Source organism: Microtus ochrogaster, chromosome 17, assembly GCF_000317375.1.
Source record: "Microtus ochrogaster isolate Prairie Vole_2 chromosome 17, MicOch1.0, whole genome shotgun sequence".
In the NCBI taxonomy this organism is placed as follows: Eukaryota; Metazoa; Chordata; class Mammalia; order Rodentia; family Cricetidae; genus Microtus; species Microtus ochrogaster.
Genome location: NC_022019.1, coordinates 14,184,793 through 14,201,611, shown reverse-complemented (window position 1 = coordinate 14,201,611; position 16,819 = coordinate 14,184,793). Strand labels below are relative to the sequence as shown.

The 16,819-nt window shown below is 50.0% G+C and overlaps 1 protein-coding gene across 6 annotated transcripts in view; it reads right to left on the bottom strand.

Annotated features, from left to right (window-relative positions):
* Positions 1–2,194: 2,194 nt before the first annotated feature.
* Positions 2,195–16,819, bottom strand: part of Msra (methionine sulfoxide reductase A) — a 315,509-nt gene continuing 300,884 nt past the window's right edge. For all 6 annotated transcript variants that reach the window (XM_005355518.3, XM_026783294.1, XM_013349245.2 and 3 more), the window contains exon 6: positions 2,195–2,955. In XM_005355518.3, coding sequence (XP_005355575.1) covers positions 2,791–2,955 — 165 coding nt within the window. In that variant the 3' untranslated portion in view covers positions 2,195–2,790. The remainder of the gene's footprint in view (positions 2,956–16,819) is intronic.

Here is a 16,819-nt window from a genome sequence, read left to right as displayed (position 1 = left end):
CTGACTCTGCGGTCATCTGTAGACTATTCCGCCAGCAACCACAAAATATGCACCGCTCTTCTGGTGACCATGAGACACCGCAGCAGATGATATGCGGGCCCACCAAAGAGGTCTTGGCGGGTTCGAACACCCTCAAGATCTGCGTGTGGTGCGCTTACACATGTGCAAGCAATCTCACGCATAAAATCAAGATTAGATCTTAACAAATTAAAAACCGGCCACTTTTCAGTTGGGTGCGGTGGTGTGTGCCTTTAATCCCGGCAGAGGTAGGCCAATGTATTTGAATTTGTGGTCAGCCTAGTCGACATAATGAGTTCTAGGCCAGCCAGGGCTACCTAGTCAGATCCTGTTCTGAAAATTAGGTTAGAAAGATAACTCGCTGCGTGTAGGTTCTAGATTAGGCATGAGGACCTGCCTAGAGAAGCCCTGGGGCCGTCCTGAGGCAGAGGAGACCTTACTGCAGGATCTATGGGAAGAGATGAACCCGTCAGGACGAGCAGACTGCACAGCTGTGGGAAGAGTTAGAATAATTGCTGTAGGTCCTGTGGTATCGGGGCACCTAGAAAGTGGCTAAGAATGTTAGAATCCAGTAAAAGGAGGTGACTGGACATGTGAACTCTATGTTTGTTTCTGTATGAACAAATACACTCTCAGGGCAAGGTCAAGAGGAGTGAGGGTATAGAAGGTCAAGCCAAGGAGACTAAGTTGGGCCAGTGGGTTTTCTAGAACAAGATATGCCAATATATGTACATAAGGCGGATGTTGTAGTGTGCTGCTTACAGAACTAAAGACTGGTGGATGCTTGGGTGTCTCCTGAGAGTGGGGAAATACCTTGGATGTGAGTCCCATGAGACTGACTTGACCCCACTTATCTTTGTGATTCTATCTGGTGGCCTTCCTGGAACTCATGTCCTATACCGGTGGTTTGCAACTCTAAGGGTGCCTGGGCCAGCCCAGAGCAGGGTCACCTTGGTAAAAACCCCAGTTCCTTCTGTGGAAGGCTTAGGGGAAGGTTCAAAGAGTGCTCCCTGGAATGCGTTGAGGGCTCTGTGCCTTCTTCCTGGGGGACATCGTTCCTTCACAGCCAGTCTCAACTGTCACCTTCAAGGTCTTCAGCTACTGCTTTGACCAGACATCTCCGGACATCATTAGAGGCTCCCACTCCCCAGTCTCCCCCTTCATTCTCTCCCACGTGATCTCAATGGCTCCATGGCATCTGTCTGCAGCACATTCCCAAGCTTACCGTGCTCAGATTTCTTCCAAGCAGAAGCTCTGCCCCTAACCTGCCTTACTCCACACTTCCACAGTGAGGCTAGGAGCATGCCCATCCCCAGCCAAGTTTGTGCCCTTATGGGCCAATAACCCCCACTCACTGTGCCCCAGTTAAGAGCCAGAGGGCAGTCAGAACTGCCTAGTGCTCTAGTCAGCAAAGACTCATTCTCGGGTTTCTCAGTGATCCCCCCTGAGCCAGCTCTGCCTATCTTGCACAACTCCCTCTGCAAACTCAAGTCCCGCTGGCTTTCGGTCTCTCCAACCCTGCCCTGAGCACTTATACTTCTGGTCCTTTTGCTTAGCAACCTTCCCATCAGCTGAAGCATACAGGATGGAGGACCTGACAGCTATCGGTTGCTGCATTTGACCTTGAATTCTGCGTGTGTGTGTGTGTGTGTGTGTGTGTGTGTGTGCGCGTGTGCGTGTGCGCGTGCGCGCGCACGCGCGCGCGTTCCCGGCAGACTGCTGGGTGTGATAGGCTATTCCACTTTAAGTTTGTCACCTTATGGGGGCTGCGATGATTCCACCTAGCTGGGACGACCCTGCACACAGCTCCATGACTCTCAGAGTCAGTATCACTCTATCCTGCATCAAGACCTGAGGTTAACTTTTACCCACTCGGTTGTTTACATGGTGAAGGCTTCTTGTCTTGACAAGAACGTTCTTCTCTTCAAGAGCAAAGACTGTCCTTGACATAACATGTGACAGGCACCTCGAAATGACTATGTGTTTACTAAAGAGGGTCAGAGGGGTGCACGCTTGTCAAAAAAATGTAATATTATTTCCCATTTAGGGGATAATAATCAGGAGGGTTTGTTGTTTTTGTTTTTCTTTTCTTCCTGAGCTCTTAACGTGCCTTTCCAATACTTCAAATATCCTTCCTGAACCAGAAAAGACACACACACACAACAGGCAGTTGCTATTACCAAAGTGTAGATTTTTATTAGAACAAGCTTTTCCATAGCTGTAAGCACAATGTTAGATTTCATTAAGGTCACTCATGTCTTTTCTCTACCAGAAGAAGAGGGAGGAGGGAGAGCAACCCCTTACACACTTCTAGGGTCAGCTGAGCAAAGCATTATAGCAAATGATTCATGGAGCCTGCAGAATTAATGAGTTAGGCACCTGAGCCCAGGGGTGCGGGTGAGGTACATCAGCATAGACCAAGGAGTCCCAGTACCCCATGCCCTCCCAACCCTCCCCCTGCTCAGAACCTGTAGTGTCCCTTCGAGCCCAAGCAGGTGGACATGGGGCATTCATTACCTCCATTTAGATCCCAAATGAGCCACCAAAATATCATGTTCTACCCCCACCCGGGCTGAACAGAAGACGAATTACAATCTGTCAGCTTGTCATAGCACTTCCTGTAAATCAAACCCCCACTAGTGACCAGATTCCCGCCAATGCCTGTGTGGTGTGCGCTCTTTAGAAATTGGCTGATGTGAATCACAGCAGTACCATTCCATCCAGCAGCCATGGTTTTGCTGGAGCCTCCAGGGCCAACTTTGGGGAGAGAGATTATTTTTTAATGCCCACTGGGCAGGACACTCCAGTACCCCCAAGGCCGCAGTAGCCATCCGGGTTCTTGCTCAGGTACTGCTGGTGGTAGTCTTCCGCATAGTAGAACTCCTGTCCTTCTCGGATGTCGGTGGTGATGGGGCCAAAGCCATGCTTTGAAAGAACCTGTGGAGAGAGAGGGAAAGACCTCAGGACTCCTGAGAAGGAGGGAGCGTGGCCAGTAGGGGACACCTGGCTTAGGTCATGAGCTGGTCCTACCCTTTCCTGGTAGATAATTCTACTGGGTACTTACCAACTTGCCTTGGTGGACTGGGACTTGAAATGGAGTGTGAATCAGAGTTTAAGATATTTTTCTTTATTATGTGTGTGCACGCATGCGCATGCACCATAGCACGTGTGGAGGCCAGAGCACAACTTGTGAGCATCGGTGTTCTCTTCCTACCATGGGCACTCTGATGATTGAATGTAGGCTGTCAGGCATGGCACTGAGTGTCCTGACCTGCTTTAGAGCCTGCGAGTCAAATTTTTTGTTTGCGTGACTTATGTTCTGCCCACTACCCCGTAACTGACAGGAGCCCTACTTTTGGAAGGCAGCTGCAAATCTCCCCCAGGATAGCAGCAGGACCCTGAGGCTCCTGATTTTCCAGGAGAAAAGAGGACTAGAGAGACAGGCAAGTCTGGGGCTATGTCCCCAGCTCGGGGACAGGCATCACCCATTCCCACTTCACAAAGAGGGTTGTACTCTATGGTTCCTGGAGTCTGCGCTCTGAGCTCTCAGGCAGGAACCTGGAGATCCTAGTCAGAAGAGGACATGACCTGTGGGCCTGAGTCAGCCCATTACAGCCCTCTGTGACCCAGTTTAAGTCCTGGTGGCATCTGCTTCCCCAGGCAGGAAACACATCAACACAAGCCGGGGGAGGAGAGCGGCGCTATTTGGGGCAGGAGACAGATTAGGAAACAGACATTACTCCCTGCGGACTGCAGAGTGCCTTTTCCCTTTTGGGTTTCAGCTGTGCTCCTATTCTATCTTGTTGCCAGGTGCCCTGAAGTACTGGAACACAGGGCCTTAGAAACTTGCTCTCGGTGCCGAGTCCAGAGAATCCAAGCCTGTGTGTTGATGAGGGTGCTGGCTGGGCTACGGTTGGTATATGGGAAATGAACCCTCAAAACTGCCAGGCAGAGGACCTCACCTTTGTTCTCAGTGTCACCCGCTGCTTCAGGCTTTCTCTGCTTAGTCTCCCTAACCAGAAGGCAGATTCAGCATGCGCAGGCCAAGCAGGCCTGCAGAGAGCGAGGACCAGGGTCCTTGTCAAGGCATGCAGCTGGGCCACACAATGCACAGGCAGCCAGGATTTTTGTTTTGTTTTGTTTTTGTTTTGAGAGTTTGCTATATGCTCGATGCTGGGCAAAGACTTCATGTGTTAATTTCTCCTGCTCACAGCAGCCACCAAAGGAAAGTCTAATTGTCATCAACCATATAAAAAGTGTGTAGGAGATCATGTGCCTCGATCCTGACATGCTTGGGTGGCCTGGGGACCACACTGCCCAGGTTCTAGTGCCAGCACCCACCCACTTTCTGTCCCACTCGTGGGAGAAACCACAGTAGAATCTAGTGGCTGACACTAAGAATGGCGATTTGCAAGGCGTAGTCCTGCAGATGGGTACGGGCACTTGCAGACAGCTCCCCTGTGACTCTGCCACAGGTCCTTCTGGCCACCTCGGAGGGACTTTTTGTTGAGGCTTCAAGGCAGTAAGTTTCTGGGGTTCGGAAATGACTCCGAATGCTAGAAACTCGAACTTTGCCAGGTCTCTGCTCTAACTGCCTTCAAAGGAGTCCATGAACACCCAATTCCCTCTGTGAACGCCATCTCTGATCTTCCTTGAGAGTTCTCTGGTCCATGCTAGAACCCCTGCTAGCTCGTTTGCTGGTACCAGAGCCTTGGGAGGATGAATGTTTGGGCTGCTGGCATGGTGACTCTAGTCAGGGTGACCTCACTGCAAGGAGGATGGGCCCGTGTCCTGGATGTGCAGTGATAACAGGCCATCAAACCACCACCAGCATCTGGCCGTGCAGCTGGCTCTGGGGCACAGGGTGGCAGTAAGGACGGAATATGGCAGTAAAGGGCAGCCCCGAGCCGTGAATACACTGTTGGCTCCAGGTGGCAGAGAGCTTGCAGAAAGAAAAAGCCAAGTTCAGAGTTTGAATTCTTGGCCCCCAGGGCAAGCAAAGGGGATCAGAACTCTGTGATTATGACGGTTCTGCCTTCTGTGGCTGTGTCTACACACTTGAGTCAAAGGCCTGAGCAAGTGACATCCACACCTTCCTGGTCTCCACCCAGAAACACACACGCCTTTGCCCTCAGAGAGCTCTGTGCTCCCACTGTGGAGGTGTCTGCCCCTCCCCCTGAACCTCCCTGTCCATATGAGCTTCATGTTCTGGGAAGGGGACTCCTGTTTGGGCCTCAATTATACTGCCACGATGTGATCGAGGGGTGGGGGTAGGAAATTTTCTGTTCCCTCCCCCTTCCCAGGTCACCCATGTGTCTGTTCTTTGCCTCCTGTGGGTGGGTCTGCTCTTGGGAAGGTGAACAGGGCCTGGCTCCTCCTACTGCCCACCCACAGCCTCTCTTTCACAGATGATGGCCCTGGTATGAACGAATGGCCATCCCAAACTCGGAACCTTCCAGAAACTCATTGAGGTTGGACTGTGAGGAAAGACCTCTCTGAAGCCTCCTGTTCTCATAGGCTACCCTTCCCACCTAGGGCTGGCAGTAAGGGGGAGAAGGGGGAAAGACATCCGACCCGGGCTCAGGCAGTACCAGTTTCGACCACAAGATGGCAGGAGCTTCACTCATAAAACCTCTTGGAAGCAATAAGAAACTATCATGAGACAGACTGCCGGTCAGCTCCCTTTCCTGAACCCCACCCACCCCACGAGACTGGACCCTCCTTCAGGCACTGAAATGGGTCCTGGCCAGAAAGACTGACGAGGTTGGCTCAAACCTGCCAGGCATAAGGCTCCTGTGCTGGACAAACCCCTGTTCCTGACACTTAGGCAGCCCCAGCCTGGGTCACCAGGTGCAGCACTTCCTCGGCCACTGGTCTCTGCCAGGACCAGTTCTCAGGAGGAGGGTGCCATCTGGCTGGACCAGTCCCTTCCCTCTCTCCTCTCACTGACTCCGATACAGTCTCCCTTTCTGGTGGTGTTTGTGTTCATATGTATGTTGTAAGGGGGCGGGGGGAATATAACTAAAAGCCCCAGTTGGAGTGACACCTAGCAAGAAGGCATGGGTGCTGCGTTTGCTACAAGCCTTCCTGCTCCCTTTTCTGCTGCGGCCCAGGGCACCTCCCAGGCCTTCCTTCTCTCGTGGGCCCCACTGGAAGAGGTTTTCCTGTCTGTCCAGTTGGCGCTGTGCCAGGCTCACTGCTGTCCCGAGGGGATGAAAAGACACAGGAAGTGTGTGGCCCTGCCGAGAAGTCTTCACCCTGGGAAAAAGCCAGCCCACCCCTCAGCCCCCTGAAGGGTTTTCATTGACCCCCCTCCACGTACTCCCCTCTTCTGTATCTGAAGAGATCTCTAGGCACAGGCGACCCCAGTGACCTCAGGCCCAGACAGATGGCCTCAGCCCCAGGTGCACCAGTGAGCACCACAGAGGTAAGGAAGTGTCCAGCAGAGGCACAGCGGGCCCATCTGACCTTCAAGGCCCGCTGTTTAATAAAATTAACAAATATGTATGCTCATTCTGTTTACTGCCACCATTCCAATCAACTCATCATTAGTCACCGGCATTCCCCAAGTGCCCAGGATACTGGGCCACTGCATGGAAACCACCCGCTCCTCCATCCCCAGGAAAGCAGACCAGAGACCCCTCAGCTCAGGCCATGTGGAGTAGCAGCAGGCCCAGCTAGAAATAAGCCCAGCCCCAGAGCCAGCTCTGACCTCGTGCAGGCTCATCCAATCACTGACAAGCGTTTTCCAAACAGATGACCCTAATCCTCCTCACAGTCTGAGGCGCTTAGGAGGAGAAGCAGATGCCCTGGCTCTGAAGAGACTCACCAGGAAAGAGAGAGAGGGTGCCTGGGATTCAAACCTCCTCGCCTTTCTATTATTGAAGGCAGCATGAAGTTAGATCCAAACCCATCTCTGCTGACCAAAAGGATTTAGGCTTAAGTATTAGACTTTTATATCATTATTTGTAATATCTATCTATCTATCTATCTATCTATCTATCTATCTATCTATCTATCTATCTATCATCTATCTATCTATCTATCTATAGTAAGTGTACACATAAACATTTTAATAGCATAAAACCAGCTTTCTAGAACAGAAGTTCAATTTGTGATCTCGCGTCCATAGGAAATTGGGGTCTGGTTTCTAGGAGGCTGACCTCTCTGCTTAGCAGGACAAGAGGGAGGCAGGAGGCTCAACTCTTCTAGTGGCGCAGGGATCTTGTACCAGGTACACTACCTGACTGACTCCCTTCTTCCTTCCCCCTCTGGACCTAAAGATCCTTGGCTTTGCTTTCTTTCAGGTTCACTTCTACTGAAATCTGTGCTATGGTGTATCCTTCACACACACACACGGGGGGGGGGGCAGGCAGGCAGACATGCACACAGACAGACACACACGAAGATTCTTCATACACAGACACACAGAGAGAGACTCAGAAACACCCATACACACACTCAGAAACACACACACGAGACAGACAGACATACAAAGGGACACACATACAAGATAGACACACACAGACACAGAGAGACTCAGAAAGACACACATACACAAGGCCGACAGACAGACACAAAGAGGGACACACACACAAGACAGGAAGACAGGCAGGCAGACAGACAGACACATGCACACATGCATGCGCACATGCATACACACGCTTAAGCTTAGCAAAGTCAATGCCCCAGTCAATAATATTAGTCTCCAGGTGGCTTCCAGGAGATCAGAACGCCACACATCAGAATGTCTGAAGAGCAGAGTTGGGAGATGGATTGGTGGATAAAGCACTTGCCACATGGCATGAGGACCACTCTTCTGATCCCAGAACCTGTGATTCTAGCACTTGGGAGAAAGACAGGATCCTGGAGCAAACAGGCTAGCGAGAGTAGCTGAGTGCCAAGTCTGGATTCAACCAGGAGACTCTATTTCAGTGAATAAAGTGGAGAGTGGTTGAAAAAGGCACCCGATGTCAACTCCAGGCACACATGCACGCATAACACTACACACAGGGGAACTCACATACATGCCACACACAGAGAAAAGATGTCTGGAGGTTCTGAAGCAGTCAGAGTGTCTTTCCAGCCAAACTGCTAGAAACAAGCCAAGCAGCCGCTGTCCACTCTCTGCAGAGGGGTCTGCATGACTGCGGGACAGTGTGGCACAGAGCAGGAAGGCCAGCCGGTTAGAGAGAAGGCTTGATTACCAGCGGTGCAGCCACAGGAAGGCGACTGCTCTGCAGGGACAGGTAGTACACCAGAAGGGTGGCCCTGTGCGTGAGTCAAGCAATCGCCGTGGCAAATGCAAGGACAGGTCCCCAAGATCACAGGCAATGACAGGAAACTGCCGATATCCAGGCAAGGCTGAGTTAGGGTACACTCACCCTTCTCTGCCTTTTGAGTCCTCAGTGTATGGAGCAGAGAAGGAGGTGACACATTTACATCTAATTTTGTCTCAAATCTAAGGCCCGTCTTTGCCAATCTCCAGAGGAGTTGGCTTTTGAGAACATACTGCATTCTTGCGTGGTGCCTTTCCCCAGATTCGCAGTTAACTGGCTTTCATGACGATTCCTCTGTCCTCTGCACCCTTGAGGTGACTCCAGAGTCTCCTGACCCCTTGACTCGCAAAGCCAAGCGACAGATACTATGGGCTGAGCTCTGTCCCCGCACGGAGGGAAGAGGGGGATGGGAGGATCACAGCTGTTTGCTTAGCCAGAGAGGATCTGAAGACCGGCGTGTGGACTGTGGCCCCAGCTTGCTCAAATCCTACATGTGTGCCTCTGCCAGACCTACTGAATTGGAATCTGCATTTTAAAATGATCACCAGGGGGCTGGGGAGATAGCTGTTGGCAAAGTGCCCTACTACCACATAAGCACGAGGGCCTGAATCCCTGAACCCACTTGAGAAAGTCCAGTGTAGTGGCCCATCCTGTCGTGCAGGCATTGAGGAGGTAAGACGGATGGATCTCGGGAGCTCCCTGGCTAGCCAGCCACACTTACTTGGTGGGCTCCAAACCAGCCAGAGACCTTGTCTCAAATCCCAAGATGCATGGCACCCAAGAAATGATACTCAAGGCTGTCCTCTGGCTTCCACATGTATGCCGCACACACAGACACACATATACACAGAAAAATGACCTGTAGGGGCCCGTGAGGCAGGGACAACCTGAGAAACTCTGCCCTTGGGGAGGAGTATGGCAGACAGTGACAGGGGTCTTCCAAACCCCCCACCCTGCTTCTGAACTCAGGCTGCCCATGATACGTGCATTGACCAATGAACTGCGAGGCAAAGTGACTTCTGGTTCCCAGGTGGAACCTATAGCAGCAGGGACTCGGTGCCCCTTTCTTCCCCTTTGCCACAGTGACCAGCAGTGGTCACTGCTAGGGTCAGCTCCACATGCGGGGCCCGGGTGGAGACATCTGGGGAGCAGTTCCCACAGGGTATCTTGCCTCCGCTCTAGTCTTCCCCAGCAGGAGAGCCGCTGAAAGTGCTGGGGAAGACAGCAGCACCTGGTACTCTCTGTAAATTAGCTTTTGCCTCTCTAGCTTCATTTAGCTGGCTGCATAGCCGTTGTGCAATGGCTGCAAGCAATGGGTGTGGTCACAGTAGGATGACTGATGACCTGCACTTGAGGGCCCTTAGGGTTGCTGGTAGCTACAGAGCCTTGTTACTGTCCCAGACTGTGCTAGGTGTAGGATGCAGGACCAAGAAAGACAAAGTCCCTTGGTTAGAAAGGCATTGGACCATATGATGGAGGCAAGATTAAGACTACCACTTACTAGCTGAAGTACAGCAAAACAGAGTGGCTGAGATCTGAGAGCTTGCTGGGGCAGGTTCGTAATTCCACCCAGGATGGCCCCCTGCCGTGCACCGCTGGGGGGGGCAGTCTGTGCTCTATGCCCTAGACCCCAGTTTGCGAAGCTTGGGGGAGGGGAGGGGCTGGAGGTTGAGAATACTCACGTAGAGACAGACTGACACACAGACCTTCAATCACTGGTACCAAAAACCCCTCTTTAATAGCACCACGGAGGCTTAAATACACTGCAGTCAATGGCCAACAAGTGAAAATCCCATCCTCTGATCCTCTAAGCTAGGCACAGCTTCTAGTAACTTCAATTAGAAGGTTCTAGCAGGGAAGAGCAGCTGAAGGCCAGGACTCATTAGTCCCAACATCCCCCACAACATCTAAGTCCCCACCTCATCTTCTGGGTGACCTGGGCATCAGGTCGGAGTCCCATGACCATGGATATCTATCTACCTTGAGGCAGAGGGCAAGTTCCAAACGTCAGAGATACAAAGAATATCCCCTGGGGGTATGGGGGTGGGAGAGGATCATCCAGGTTGGAGGATGTGTCATAGAAGGAGGACTGAACTTGGACTCTGATGGGTGTGGCAGCCCTGATGGCATGAAGGGCCCCCCTGGATAGGAAGAATGTTACCATCAAATGCAAGGAAGGTGAGGTGGGGGTGGTGATCATGTGTTTACCATGTTCTGTAAGATATAGAAGCAGGAGGAAGGCAAGCCCTGGGCTATGGAGGAAAAACAGGAAATGGGTTGGCCCAGGAGCCCCAGAAGAAGGCCTGGGAAAGTAGAGGAGATTGCCCTAGAGGTAGCAGATCTGCCAATCTATTTCCACAAGCCCACCTGAGTACCCAGCACTGTCCTGAGCTCTCCCACCTCCCTACAACACAGTGGCATGAAGGAGCATGCTGCAGGAGCAAAGGGGTCACCTGAACTCAGGCCAAGGGGCTCCCTGCTTGTCTGCATCAAGGTCTATAAGTGAATGAACTAAAGTGGGGACCCAGAGGAAGAGGGTGACCCTCTTGTGTTTCCCACGGCTGTAGCTCTCCACCCCTTCCAAATGCCAAATCTTCCTGGGGGATCAAGATGTTCTCAGCCCCTTCTCTATCTAAGCTCTGGGCCTGAAGAGGAGTGTCCTCCTGCTGGGTGGCAGAGGACAAAGCTCAGAGAAGGATGGTGGGGGGCTTACAGGCAGTGCATCACCATCTCTAACCCGTCGCAGCAACCGTGGGATCAAAGGTTGAAGACCTCTCTGGATTTGATCTGCCCATGACATCTGCTGGTTGTCACAAGGAATTCAAATGACTTCATCCCTGAGTCAAGTTTCCTTCTGTGGCTTTCAGTTGTGTGCGAACTGCATCCCCACCTCTCTCTCTCCTCTCTCTCTCTCTCTCTCTCTCTCTCTCTCTCTCTCTCTGTGTGTGTGTGTGTGTGCGCGCGCGCGCGTGCGTGCATACCCTCCCTCCCCTCCTTCCTTCTGTTTTATGTATCTTTAGGGGTTATGATCTGCTTTTCCATATCTGCAGTCAATTAAGAACAACCTCTGTTTTTGTGTGTTCCTGGCACTCATTACACAAAAGAAACCACTTCTCATTTTCTCAGAAGAGCCAAGGACACCAGTTTTCACCTTGGGGATGAAATGCAGATTTCATTGAAAGGAAAGATCCTTCATCCCAAGAGACTGAATAGAAAAGGACTCAAAGCAACATGGCCGCTGCCAGAGCTAAGAGCGCCGAGCTCAGCAAAACTGGGAGCTTTTCTGCACTCTGTCTCATGCTCACATTAGAATCTCGGCAATTCCAGGACAGGTCCCAGTTTGTACAATACACACTGGCCAACTGTGCCGGTTGTTCACAGGCCTTGGGGGCGTTCCCGGGATTCAGAACTTTCGGTAGTAAAGTGAGGAGGGCCTCGGGTCACAGGACAGTTAAAGACCCTTTGCTGCTACCCACCAGGGTTTTTGTTTTTCCTAAGTATGAAGTCAGACAGTTAAACATGGAGAAACCCTCTGTCAACCTTCTCTGACTCATGTCTTCCAAAACCCTAGAGCTTACAGTTCAGTTAGTATTGTTATAGTTTACATCTTGAATAGTCTCCAAAGATTTTATGTTGAAGGCCTGGTCCTTAGCCTAGAGGGCTATGGACCAGGCGGAACCTTTAGAAGGCAGGATCTACTGGGAGGAGCTCAGGCCATTGACAGATTACCCTGGACAGGGTGACAGCCTCTTCCTTTTATTTTATTTTTCCTTCCTGGACATCATGTGCCAGTGGCCCAAAGCAATAGACCAACCAGACCCGACTGAAAACTCTGAAACCATGAACCAGAATAAACCTGCAGTATTTCAGCTGGAATCTCTCTGGTATTTTGCCACAGTGATGGGAAGCTGACTATTCTTAGAGCCATGTAACCATCTTTGTCCATTCTTGCTTCTTTTTGAATCTTTGGCTAGAAATTCTCTGTTGACTTGACTTTTAGGTCACTCTTTTCTCTTGCTACCTCGGCCTCTCCTTCGAGAGAAGTTTTGCATTGAAGGTTGAAGCTTGGACTCTTCACCTGCTTCTACTTACTTCCAAAATATCCATTTGGTTCTTTGTTTTGTTTTCTTTTTTCTCTTTACTTTTGAGACAGGGTCTCAATACATTACCTTTGCTGTCTTAGAATTCAATCTGTAGACCAGGCTGGTATCAAACTTGCAGAGATCTGCCTACCTCTGCCTCTTGAGTGTTGGGATTAAAGGGGTGTGCCACCATTCCAACTACTTTATAATTTCTGTCTCTTCCTCTTTGATGAGCTATTGTTTCCATGTTTTCCTTTAACTCTTCAGACTTGGTTTCTTTTCAGCATGTTTGCAGTAGTAAGCTCTACTTCAATGTTTGTCTCGTAAATGTCTTCTGCAAAATGGACATGTGAAGCCATGTGTTGTGATCTGAAAGTAAAATGTCTGAACACTTGGTTCCCAGCTGGAGGCACCATTTGGGAAGGCTGTGAAGCCTCTAAGAGGCGGAGCCCGGCTGGAGGAAGCAGCTCACTGAGGATGGACCTTGAGTTTTGCCCACCCAGCCCCACTTCCTGTTCACTTCTTTTTACGTGACTTTGGAGAGAATGCGATCAGCAGCCTCCTGATCTTATTCCCTGAGACCTCCTCCCGCTTCGTGGTGGACCATAGGTACTCCCTTCCTGGTACTGTAGCTAGAACAAACCCTTCTTTCTTCTTTAAATTGCTTCTAGTCAGGTACTTGGTGACATGGCCACAGCAACGAGAAGAGTAATTGAGATATAACCTGAGAACTCTAAAATCGGGTCCCTCCACAGTGAATCCACACTGTTTATTTTAGGGGCACTCCAGTCGCAACCCTTCTCCCTGTGGCCCATGACTGGTCTCTGCCTGGGTGTTTAGAAGCCGTGAGCCTTCTACCTCTGTGCTATTTCTATCTATGTGCTGTCCATGCTGGAGTAGTTTCCAACTCTTCCATTCCCCTGCTCTGTCCTTGACTTGGGGTCAAGAAGGAAGCTCCCCTCCACGGACACCAAGCATTGTGTCAGGAAAGGAAGGTGAACAGCTTCCATCCACACACACATGCTCAGGGAAGTGCTGCAAGACAGAAACTCAGAGAAGGGCAGGAAGGTGGATGGAGTCTTCCCAGAGGGAAATGGAGCTGGTACTGGGGTGTTGGCTAATTCAGAAGGCGAAAATGAGTCTTCGGAGAAACGACTAATCCCCAAGAGCACACGATGGCCCGGGACAAAGTTCCTCTCCTGGGGAGGCAGGTTGGAGCATAGTGAGGGACAGCATTGTACCTTGAACAAAGTTAACTTCTGACTGAGATAAAGTCTTTGGGTGACCTCTCAGAGATACCCTCAGAAGAACAGATCAAAGTCTGTCTGGGCTGGGGACTTTGAGTCTCTTTGCCAGTGGCTAATCTTTCCTGCTCTTTGATGAGATTCCTAGGAAGGGGGCTTAAGAGAATGACATTTCTTTTGCAAGAACTTTCCTCCCTCTGGTGGGGGAACTTCAGAGACAGCCCCTCCCTGGTGCCTGGGGTGGGGACAAAAGAAGGTTAGAGAGTCCTTGCTTCTGAGGCAGCATCCACACCTCCGAAAATCTTCAATTCCAAAGCACAGGCACGCTAAAGCATTGCACTCTGGACTCGTCTCCTGAACCCAACAGCGCCTCTTTAGGTGTCTGTGTCTCCAGGCTGCTTGCCCTCTTCCATTCTCTACAGTTTGGGTGGTTACAATGAAAGATGCTGCCACAAGTATTTGGGAGCACACGCCATTTTTCTCTTGGGTGGAAATGTGGGTGTGAGTCTTCTGGACCAGCGATGTTAATGTGTACCCAGTGGGGTAAAATGTCCCCCAGTGGTTCTCCCGATCAGTGGTACTAGTTGGACTAAACCTAAAATGTTCACGAGTGACCCTGGCTCTTATGCTTGTCCCGGGAACGGTCAGAATTGTGAACGTATTCATTCTAACTGGGAGACAGGGAACACCAAGTTAGCTTTAGTTTTCTTCTTCTTAATAACGATTTTGGACACATCTTTATTCTTTACCCTTTGTATACCTTCTTGGGTGAGCTGTCTTCTCTAATATTTGTGTGAGTGTGCATGGGTGTGTCCAGGGGCACATGTGTCTGTGCGTGCACACACATGTGGAGGTCAGAGGGCAGCCTTGCATGTCACTCTGTAGGCTTTTTTTTTTAATTAAGATACTGGGTTTTCTTGTCGGCCTAGAACTTACCAGGAGTCTAGGTTGGCTAGCCAGTGAGACGGAGGGACCCACCTTTCTCTGGTATTTATTACAAATGTCATCATCATGTCTAGCATTTTAAATGAGGGATCAAACTCAGGCCCTTGTGCCTCTCTCCAGCTCTCTCAGCTCCTTTCTTCTTTCTTCCTTTCTCTTTCTCAAGTCAGTGTTTCTCTGTGTAACTGTGGCTTTCTTGGAACTCACTGTAGACTAGGCTGGCCTTGAACTCAGAAACCCACCTGCCTCTGCTGGAATTAAAGGTATGCACCACCACACTTGGCTTTTGACCATTTTGTAACTGCTTGGTTTACCTGGTTGGCTTTCACTGTTGACCTTTTGACAGCTCTAGGTCTATTCTAAAGTTGTATGTTATATCCATGCATAACATCTGGCCCAAAGACTCTAGTACGGTCCCATCAAGCTCCCTGCTTCTATAGCTACAATACAATGTTTCTGTTGTGCATAAAATCTCTATCTGTGTATACATCTATCTGCCTACATGCACACAAACACACACACAGAAATAGAGACACAGAGAGATACAGAGAGAGAGAGAAAGGAGAGGGGGAGCAACCTTTGGTTTAATTCAGGAAATTTTTTCTGTCCCTCTTCAACTATACTCATAATGTCAGGGAACCAGACTTGACCAATTTATAATCCCAGAAACTCAGAAACTTGTTTTTTTAATAGGTGTGGGTTAGAGATTTAATTAAGATATATTTGAGAATTTTTGAGTAGAAAGCCAAACACATGTTTCCATAAGTTCTCAAAAACTATGCCATTATGTTTTTTTTATAAAGTCTGTTTATTGTTATCAGTAAATTTCTCCTTCATTAAGAGTCAAAATGTTGCTCAGCACGGCCATTGCCTAACATGTCTGTGCTCTGAGGAACACAGCCTCCATCAGAAGGCTGAAAGGCCTGTGCAGCCTGCAGGTGCCATTTCTGTACAGCAGATATGGAACGCAGTGAAGACCAAGTTCAGAAAAAATCATGCAGGGTACAGTGCACACACACCCTGCCCAGAGGTGCTGATACATGCTTGATTTAATGGTGCTACAATTCCCTATCTGCAGAACTGCTGGGGAAATATTCTGGAACACAGAATCAACTTTCAGTGGCAATGTGCGTGAAAAGCAATTGCAACTTCTTAAAATTCTCCTATGCCACGCTAAAATTAAAAATGAAATTTGGTCCCTTGTTTTTTTTTTTTAATTCACTGATTAAGACAAAAAAATGTGCTCGTTTCCATATGAAGGAATTAAAACCTCCCTTGAGACTTCCTCTGCCCTGGGCGAGGGTCCATCTGCCCATCGCAACAGCCTGGCCAGCTTGCACGCAGAGATTCCCCCATGAGCTGTGATCGGAATAACTTTACACTGCACTGGCCAGGGCCCAGAATGAAAGGCTTGGGCCTCTAAATCATTACCCAAGGAAACCAAAAATAGGACTGTCAATTAATATGTGAACGATAAGAGAAAACACATTTAAGATGTATAGCTGCTGAGCTTCCGACCTCGGCACGGCTGAGAAAGTAGATGATGAACAGCAGCTTGGTCGGTCTCTCGGAAAGCTGAGGCCAGTGGCGTGGGCGGGCGGCACCCCTGTGAATGCACGGTCCCCGGCCTGACGTGCAGAGCACGCCTGTTTGACTGCAAGACTGTGAGGCTGTGGCTGCTGCTCTCTGTTTTAGACAATAACATCCTCCCCATACAGAACTCACTAGAAGATTCGGAAAGCATGTGTGGAGGTTGGATACCTAGGTCTCCTACTGTCTGTCTAGGCTTCTCAGCAATGAAGTATGGGGGATTTACTTTTACTCATATTTCCATTTCTCTGGGTGTACATAGCTATGCTAATGTGTTCGTGAGCCTGTTTTGTGGAGACTGGTGGTTGGTGACAGCCATTTTCCTCTGTTCTCTCAGTTTTGAGACAGGTCTCTCCCTAAACCCAGAGTCCGCCTAGTAGGCTGTGCAGGCTGGTCAGTAAACTCAGAACCCCTCCTGGCTCTGCCTTCCCAGACTGCTTTTGTAAGAGTGTGCCACCATGCCTGGCTCTTTGCATGGCTCCGTGTAGCAAATTCAGGCCCTCCAGCTTGCATGGCAAGCACCTTTACTACTGAGCCATCTGCCTAGACTCGATTTTTTGTAAAAAAAATTAATCTTAATTTAAATTTTTTTGAGAGGAGGAAAGGGGAGAGAAGGAAGGAGAGAATTTGGGATGGATGGAGGGAGGGAGGGAGGAAGAAAGCA